Raw genomic sequence first — 9619 nt, 5'->3', positions numbered from 1 at the left:
ACTATGTTTATGTTTAGTAATTATTAAGACAGATATAATATTTTATTAAGTGTTTTAGAGGATATCCCAGGCGATCCCAAGGTCAGGCTATATCCCGAGGAAGCGAGAAGGGAAGGAGAGCCAAGACATGTTGACAGCCATAGGTGATCTAGGATACTTATAAGGTATTATTCTGAATTTATGATTGCTAAATTATGATAATAGTAGAATGTTTATGGAACAGATCACAATATGAGTATTGTTATGAGGTTGTAGACATTTAAATGAAATATGTTGATTTTTGAATTTAATCATGAATATAATTGTTTATTATACATCTGTGTGCCTTCCCTCTTTAGAGTTATTTGATATAAAAAACGATACCCGCGAATTTGGTAGCTCTACATACGGTCCTTTGATATGATCATATATTAATATTTTAACACATACTGCCTTTGCCGATAAAAGGGGACATATCTCAGGTTAGAAAGACACCAACCAAAGCTGCTGTTCGTTTACCGTGTCCCATAGTAGCAAAAGAAGCTGCTCTGGAAACTAGCCAAGGCACAGCTTTCCGGTATTAAACCTCATGAGAAAGGTGTCCCCTGACGTTATACTTGTTGTGACTCACCCAACTCTCTGCTTCATCTAACAAGCTGCCACGTTTACCAACCCCTGCATTCACCTTGCCTCTTTATATCTGTCAAGCTATCACACTTAACTCTTTATATCTCTCCACTTCATTTTTCTTATACTTATTCTGCAAGTTTTACCACCTAATATCAACAATGGCCAATGCTCCATCAACTTCCCAAGTCCTAGCTATATTTACCCTCCTCCCTGTTGGTGGAACCCTTCTCGGCCTAGCCGCCATTACCTTTGTCAGCACGGTTATTTGCCTGGCGGTCACTGCCCCACTTTTCATCATCTTCAGCCCTGTTATAGTCCCTGCAGCACTCACTATTGGCCTTGCTGTCACTGGAGTTATCGCCTCGGAAGCTTTTGGGATCTCGGGACTTTCATCGCTCTCGTGGCTGCTCTCACTGTTCATGCGGACTACTAAGGACAAGTCACCGGATGGTGGAAAGGGAGCTAAGCCTCGAGTTCAGATGGAACTCGAATAATTTGGACCATGTGTTTGTCTCCTTTGAATGTGTCTGTTGCTTTCATGTGTTAAACAATATGATTCTATCTGTTTTCTCCCGGTACTTGTGAATTAGTTGTATCAATATGTAACTCTCTTTCTACATATTCTACATGTCTTCTCTGTCACTCTTTGGGGATTTCTCTACCAGTTTCAATGTATCTCATGTTTCTATGTATACAAAACACATCATAAAATAACACTAAGAAAGAGTTTACCTCTGAAATTGGCTTTCTACATTTATCCAGAAAGTGACAAGTGAAGAACAAGCAGCAGCAACATGATTCTCGTGGTCATAGGTGCCCAATTCAGGACAAAAATTGTACATCTTGCAGCCTTCAAGAATTACATGCTTATAGCTAGGCTGATGCTAGATTATTAAATGCAATCATAAGACAATAGTTTCAGATTTCCTTCTGTTAAATAGGTTCATTTTTCTTAGTTTCTTCTAAATAAACTAGACTAAGCTGCTATTTGACAAATTTTATCATGATAAGTCTTGGTTCAGGAAATGACCAACAAGGTTCGTGCCTTTTGCTTGTTCTAATAGATCTACTAATGATGATACCAACAGATTCTTAACGAATATCCAATTTCATTTCTTTCTAGTTCCTAAACAAAAATATAATGATATTAACAATTCAAAGAATTTGAAATAAAACCAAAAACTAAAATGGAAGCAGCTGGAGGGGGACAGTGCAAAACATCTTTGAATGGGGAATCAAACTCAAAGCACAAATAAATTGTTCTAAAATGATACAGTATTGGTTTATTATATGGAAATAATCAACCAAATCCCCAAAATATTGTGGTTCACAACATAATTCGACATCTCTAACCAACCAGTTGATTAGCCGTTTTCCACAGCTAGAAGTGCAAAATCAGAAACAAAAATTAAGCAATTGCTAAACACCTGAACTTATATCTAGGTATACTTAACATTTACCTTAATATACAACTTCTCAAAAACTGGGTCCACCTGAACAAATATCATCCCTGAGATGACTGCATCTCAGATGACGTTGGGGTCAGACTTGAATGCATTTCATCATCAGGCACCACATGGTCAGAACTTTTATCTCTTCGTTCCGAATTCTCAGATACCTCATCCCCTGACATAGTTGTTTTCTGGGAAACAAGCGATGCACCTTCTCCTACGGGCTGACTATTAGCATCTGAAGAACCTTTTGTAGACGGTGAAGAAGGATTTTCTCTGCCTGCATCGTCTTTGCTAACATTACTAGAAGTCAGCCACATAAACTGCATGTTGTGGCCTTTCCAGCATTTACCATTTGAGAATGCCTTTTCAGCTGAATGACGCGTTGTGAAATATACACAAGCACATTTATTCGACTCATCAGCATTGTCTCCCAGCTCTATATCTTCTAGACCAACATTAGAAAGCTCACCAAATGTTGAGAAATGTTCTTTCAGAGCAGAAACCTGTATAACAATACCGCATGAATTACACACAATTTTTTTCAAGTACAAATTACACACAACTATTAACGTATTCACTAAATTAGATGAATGATGACGCTTCTTTTTTGGACAAGGCGCCTTCAGAGTATTTGTGTCTGAAGGTCGCAGTGTTATGAACATTTAAACTTAAAACAAGATTCTATTGCAATATTTTTTCAAGAATGGTTATATCATTTCTATGAATTGTGTACAAGATACTTATATAGCGAAGTTCTGGTAAAATAACATATATCTAAGCTACACATGGGGAAAAATAACGTAACATTAATTTTATATTTTTGCTTGCTACTGGAAACAGTTTTCTTAAATTGGAATCCACCCCAAACAATCCACATGAGGCATAAAATTATAAATAATTAAAAAAATTTAAGGAGAAGTCAATAAAATCCAGCCTACTTCATATAGAGAGTGGCATTACATAAAATTTGAAAAGAACACCAAATACTCCAGCTTACCAAAAGATGAACTTAATAATAAAAGTCGGTCAACATGATTCATTGAACATCTTAAATACTCTAGCATAGAAGGAGAAAAAGACTTACATTAGCGAGACCAGAAGGTAGAGGTGGAATGACTTTAAATGAGGTTGGACGATTGTCCAATTTAAATCTATTCATTGCAAAGGATGTCCCTGCCAGTGCCTGCTGGCGAGTTGACTGTTTAAAGCTTGAAGATTCCGTCAATGCCATCACTGTACTGGTATCAGAGCTCTGAGTTTTAATATTCCCTCCACTTCTGCTTCTATCAGTCATTTCAGCTTGTGTTGAGGAAACGATAGAGCTAGAACCAATTGAAATCGGACTTCCAGCTTTTTGTACATCAGCTACTATATCCCCTTTATGTCTTTTAGCTGCCTGTTCCATAGCTAGATCAGCTTTACTACCTGTTGCCTGTAATGTGTGGAAAATAAAATCACAAGCTAAACAAAGAAAACATTTCAGGAATTCACAAGTCATAAATTTGATGAACTCGTCATATTTATCAACATATATATAGCAGTAGGCAGTTTCCGCAAAATAAGAAGAGATTTATGCAGCAGTTCAGAAATTTGTGCTTCTTTACATGAATATATGCATTCTTTAAAACTCTGAACGAGATATAGGTCCTATGCCAGAATAACACTGATACCATGAGTATGATGCATGTTAGGCAGAAAGCTGATATAAAGCATTGAGAAAAGGCTATGTTTCAAGTTTCAATGCTTGATTATCAAAATCACAAAGTTAATCTAAACGGAACTGGTTTCTACCTGTTTTTGTTTCTCTAGTCTCTCCAATGCACGCTTAAACTCACTTCGTTTCTTATCGAGCATCTCTTGTTTCTTGCGAATCTCCTTTAAATAATCTAAATTCTCCACCTTTTTTTGCATAGCAGGCGTTGGACCATTATTGACCAGAGATTTTGGGTGATCAAATGAAGGCACTGGCAAAACTGAATCATGGGAACTACTGCCCTTCGGAACATCTTTTCCTTTGGTAGCAACATCTGGAACCGAGGCCGCTGTCACAAAAGGAGAAGCTAAGGGCACAGAGCTGGCAGTGCTTATCCCGCCAACAGGAATATTGTCACGATTAGCCCACCACAGCTTTATAAAGCGATTGCCCATTACCGCATCTGGTGCCTTCAAAGCATCCTCTGCTTCTTCTCGCTTAGAGAACTGAACAAATGCCCGCTCACTGTTTGTAGGGATATATACATTAATAACCTCTCCAAATTTTTGAAAATGTGATAGAAGGGCATCTCTTCTATTATCTTTCTGGGGTATACCACTGACAAATAAAGTACATTTGGCCTTTTGAGATGGCTTTTGAATAAAACGTGCAGTGTTGTTGAGAGTCTTCATAGATTCCATAGAATGTGAAACAACATCATCAGCATTAGTCATCTTCCCCTGATAGCCAATAGCATCATCAACAGTGTCCAAGACCTGATCTTCATTTGCAATACCAGTTTGAACAGGAATTATTCTATTTTTCAAACTACGACTTTGTCCCCGCACAGACGAAGTTGTAATATGAGATCCTAAAGCAGACCCAGAGTTTTTAACTGGATGCTCATTAGCAGCACTACTGTACAATCCAATATGCTGATCATGAGTTGGGACTGGTTGATTATCACCTCTGGTAACCTTTGTAGGATCTGGCGCTAGGACCTCAGCTGAAGTTCGAGCACTATCAATTGTCCAAAGAGGCTGATCAGGATCATAAAAATCAGCTCCGGTAGCAACAGAAGACCCAGTAGCACCATTTGAACCTAATCCATCATCATTAGCTCCAGCCTTGCTACTTTTGCCATATACACCTTGTCCATTTCCCAGTGTGCTTGAAGGAGCACTAATTGCAGATGAAGGCCCTGGACCGGCAGATGCACTCATCACATGTGCATTTGGAAGTGTAACGGGTAGATTAAACTGAGAAAGGCTCTGAAATTTAAAAAGATAGCAGTTTTGAGATATATGCAAGTCATGTTATTTCGCACATAAACTGAATCAGCATATGAAAAGACAAACTGCCAAAATACAAAATAGTGTATATATATAGATGCTACAATACACATGTGCATGTGTGTGTTTGCACCCAGACACCCACCCATACCCCTTAGGCAATGTTTGTTTTAAGGGACTATAATCTCCAAAATATTACCTTATTTTCTTTAAATGTAAGATATAATTTTCCTTGAGAGTTTGTATACAGCTAGCTGTTATACAAGAGATAAGAAACAGAGGGAAGAGAAAAAATAAATAAAAGCATTCTTCTTATGTAAGTGTGTCTATTTAGAAAAGCGAGCAGTTATAGGTCAGCAAATTGGTGTGACAATTGGCATTTGGCAGCTCTGCTGAACATATGTCTGGATATAAGAGCTGCATCTAAAAAATCAGGTTACACTAATGCAGCATATGTTGCGAATGCATTTTCTAATTTACGTATGTGTGCACGTGTGTCCACTACTGAGGGCAATTCATATGTTTGACAATTCAGTGAATGACTGCTAGAAACAATGAGCTTGAAAATGTTTTTAATGTTTCAGCATCTGATGGTTCCTCAGGGGACTAGCTATGGTAAGTAAAACACCAATGATCTAAACATGTAAAAGAAGTTCATATTGTCTCACAATCAACCTTTAAGTAACACATGGCAAAACTAAAAGGTCAAGAAACAAACAAGCAACAGTAATAAACGATAATTAAGCAGATGCGTGCAGACAATAAACAATGACACCAAAACATGCTAAAAAATTCTAGATAATTTAAGGGTAGAAACTTCAGAATTAGTTGCTCCTCGTCATCAAAAGAAGGTCAAAGATGTTAACAGAATGTAGACTTCTACAAATACCCTTAGAAGTGTCACATAATATATTTTCATCATTAGTTGTCCAGCACCAAATTAAGCCCTGTGTCCTTTTAGTGGTCAAACAGCTTCCAAATTGTGAAGAATTGAAGATACTATGTGACATGCAACAAAAAAACACAACAAACTTTTTAGATTTGTTCTATAGTGGTCTTGAAATCAGACTACTGCTTAATACAGTTTACATTCCTTCATTAAGTAAAACTGGATACAGTTTACGTCCTTTATCAAGGACCTACAGTTTTATGTTCCAACCAGTCATTTTATATCTTATAACATTCAAAAATATCAACAAGACAAGGAAAGCGGAGTAATGATAGGTGTTTTGTCCTGGAATACCTGAACATCCTCGATGACGATTCGATTAATACCATGTTCCATAGGACACATGTCTCCTCTCAAACAAAAGCCACGCTCCTCAAAGTCCCTACATCTTTGGTGGGGCATTCCCATATTCATTGAAGGATTAATAGGAGCTCTTAGATTTCTCTGCAAACCAAGGGAATGAAGGCTATCTAAGCCACCATTTGGTAATCCTGGAACCAATCCAAATGCGTTCCAGGCTGCATTTTGTGGATTTGCAACACTTGACATCCCCCGCCCAGCAAATAGACTTGAAGGGACATACCCCTGTTGTGACATGGCAGGATTAAAATCGACAGAGCTAAACCTACAATCACGTGCACTCCAGGAACCAAGTTCCCTTCCTCTACCTCTACCAGATCCAGGATCACCAGTCCATGATTGGTTCCCCCTGCCTCTATGGTTTAAATCCAAGGGAGCTCGAGGAACCACTGTTGAGCCAGGACGTCTTCTGTCAAATTTACCAGGATAATCTTTCTCCAGAGGTGGCATGTTAAAATTTCTCCATGTTTCATTAGATTGAGCGGCAGCTTCCCTATGAGGATCCCCATTTTCAAAGGGCTTATTTCTGTTTCTGTACGGCCTTGCTGACACTTGTACAGGATCTCTCTCCAGTGAGTGACTCTGTGTCTCCCGCCTCCTATGTTTGTGGTTACGATCATCATCGTCATCATCACTGAATTCTTTTTCCTCACCATCGCTAGCAGAATCATGAGGAGAAAGGTCACCCTTTGGAAATACAAGCCTCTGATCCATACGGACTTCAAAGAAAACACAATACTTAAAAGTGTTCTTGACCAGAACACTTCACCGGCTTTATTGTACGACCTGCATATGGGTAGGCATAAAATCAATCAGAATATTATAGTAGCCACATTAGGAAAAGTCAATACTTACAAAGAAGAAGGCAAAAACAGGGAATGAAGTACTTCTAATTGCAATATAGAACTTTAAAAGTTTAAACATCTCACTACAGCTGTAACATTAATTCTAGTAGTGCACAGCCATTAGGAAGAGATCTCTAAATTTAGAACAGCAAAATAAGCCGTGAGGTCCAAAATTTACATATGGCTTGTCCCCATAAGTTCGCTAAGCTTGATTACTGTATAAGACCATAACCATAAAAAATACCAACATGAAAACCAAGAAAGTTTGACATTCATGGCTAGACTCCTCAAGTGGCGACTGTAACTGTGTAAAATTAGTTTGCTGAGCTATAAAGTAGGGATACTCCATATGCATGAAGACCTGATATTTGGTGTTAAGGTGATATGTGGATTCGCATGGGTGTGTGTATGGGACAAGGCACGACCCAGGGATTGTCCCCATAATTAGGTCTGGGGATGTATATGGGTACAGCCGTGCAGGAAGGGAAAAACTGTCCTTACATTGAAGCTTTTTAAGAGAAAATAATAATTAATGTTATCCTGTTTCTAATGTTTTAGTGTTTGGATCCATGGTGCAACAGAGTGCTTACCTGCACAGGGGTAATTCTATGCCCCCTTTTTCTACTCATTTTCCTCAAGTTCTAATTATAATTTAATTTCTCCGATTCTAAGCCCCACTTTTCTGCTTCTATTCCTGGAAATTCTTATTTGGTGCATTCTAGTGTTTGATACTTTGCCTCAAAAAATAGAGGCACTAAATGAAACTTTTAATAATTATAAAAAGAAAAAGAATTTATGATAGATTATACATGGGTTTAAGAATATTATCATATATGCAAAGCTATGATGTTTTTTAATATGTTGTATCTGCCCCCCCCCCCCCCAAATCTGACTTCCCGTTTTTTATTATATATTGAATCCATGATGCAATATATAAAATAAGCATTCTAATTAAGCAACAATATACTTCTAAACTCAGCAATTATCCCATCTCAATGCTCACTTTCTTTTCTCATTGTAACTTCAGAAGAACAAGAAAATTTACGAAACTGCTATATGTTCTATACTCCCACAAACGAGGATTACAATCAAACAGTAGATCTATTAAAAGAGGCACTAAATCGGTGTCTATTTAAAGATTTTTTAATTTACATAACAAGGCGAAGTGAAGGCAAACGCCCAGACAATTACTACTACTCGACAATTATCACTTAATGCACAACCGAACACCGCAATTCTTACAAACACTACTCGATTCCCTAACCACTTCATTAAACACGCAACGACAAAAGTATCCCGCTACAGAAACAGACAAAAACACTAGATTCTTCCACAAAACCGGAGCAGAATTTCTTGAAGAAGTCAAAACACAAAACTAAAGGCTTATCCATAGTTTTCGATACAAACAAATGTACAATCACCAAACTTATATAAATTGCTCCAATATCAATATGCACAAAACAAATTCAGCTAAAACTTACAACAAGCAAAAACAAATCAATCGAAAAGAACAAAATCAGCGAGACACGTAAAGCATACATCAACATAGAGAATTACATAAACCTAACCTCAGTATTCAGATTTGACGTCCTAGGCTTTCAAATTCCAATTCATCTCCTCCAGTCATATACACACACAAAATAAACACAGATATATAGCTTCGCTATGTGAACAGTACTTAAAGCACCTAACAGGGTCACTTTGTATATTAAAATGGAGAAAACGCTGAGAGGTTGTAAACAAGTGAATTTCAATTTGGATAAATAAGCCCTAATTGTTTTACACAAAATTAAAATTGGAACTTAATTCGATATGGCATTTTAGTTGAAATTGATGCGTGAATAATAAATAAATAAAAGAAAAATAGAAAAATTGAGGGCTTACAGATGAGGAGCTGGAAGACGAACTGGAGAGCGACGACGAAACCAAAATGGTGTGTAATTTTAGAGGTAGGTGATGACGATTCCCATTTTTTCTCTATTTTCTATTCATTCAGCCCCCCTATTTCTTTTTTCTTCCTATTTCTTCATTTCCATTTTTCTTGTTTTTTTTTGTATTCTTACAAAAAAAAATTGTTTTTTATAAAATTTGTTTATAGTTTTCAACACAATTTTGGTAAAAAATATTTAATAACTTGCTCGAAATTTGGAAATCAACAGACTCAAATTTAATTGAGAGCGATGCATGTGAGTAATGAAAATAAGTATTCAAAAGTTCAACTTCAATTGAATACATTCGAATTTTGATTGTATAACATATATCATATTCACTTCTTTTTTATCGTAGATAATCCGCAACCGCTACCCTTCAGGTTGCACACTGAGTAAATCATACGGGTTCACGCAATAATATGCAAATCCCGTGAATCAGGAGGCATAATTATGATATCATATTCACTTTTATCTTAACTAACATAA

At 37.1% G+C, this 9619-nt stretch overlaps 2 protein-coding genes across 3 annotated transcripts; one reads left to right on the top strand and one right to left on the bottom strand.

Moving 5' to 3' along the window:
- Positions 1-767: 767 nt before the first annotated feature.
- On the top strand, positions 768-1103 carry LOC141702180 (oleosin-like). The gene has a single exon (XM_074505879.1). It carries the CDS (start codon positions 768-770, stop codon positions 1101-1103), a length of 336 nt encoding a protein of 111 aa, XP_074361980.1.
- Positions 1104-1813: 710 nt separating this feature from the next.
- Positions 1814-9214, bottom strand: LOC141702179 (zinc finger CCCH domain-containing protein 41). 2 transcript variants are annotated; one of them, XM_074505878.1, is made up of 6 exons: positions 9087-9174; positions 8771-8889; positions 6292-7143; positions 3855-5027; positions 3148-3495; positions 1814-2566 (listed from the first exon to the last, which is right to left on the bottom strand). In XM_074505878.1, exons 3-6 carry the CDS (start codon positions 7069-7071, stop codon positions 2114-2116), a joined length of 2754 nt encoding a protein of 917 aa, XP_074361979.1. In that variant the 5' UTR covers positions 7072-7143; positions 8771-8889; positions 9087-9174; the 3' UTR covers positions 1814-2113. The 2 variants fall into 2 exon arrangements, with proteins under 2 accessions (XP_074361979.1, XP_074361978.1); XM_074505877.1 differs by lacking the exon at positions 8771-8889 and having other exon boundaries at positions 9087-9214.
- Between the last annotated feature and the right edge of the window lie 405 nt (positions 9215-9619).

This window comes from Apium graveolens, unplaced genomic scaffold, assembly GCF_009905375.1.
Source record: "Apium graveolens cultivar Ventura unplaced genomic scaffold, ASM990537v1 ctg4722, whole genome shotgun sequence".
NCBI lineage: Eukaryota > Viridiplantae > Streptophyta > Magnoliopsida > Apiales > Apiaceae > Apium > Apium graveolens.
The sequence above is the reverse complement of the archived record's forward strand: the minus strand, read 5'-3'. Positions and strand labels throughout refer to the sequence as shown.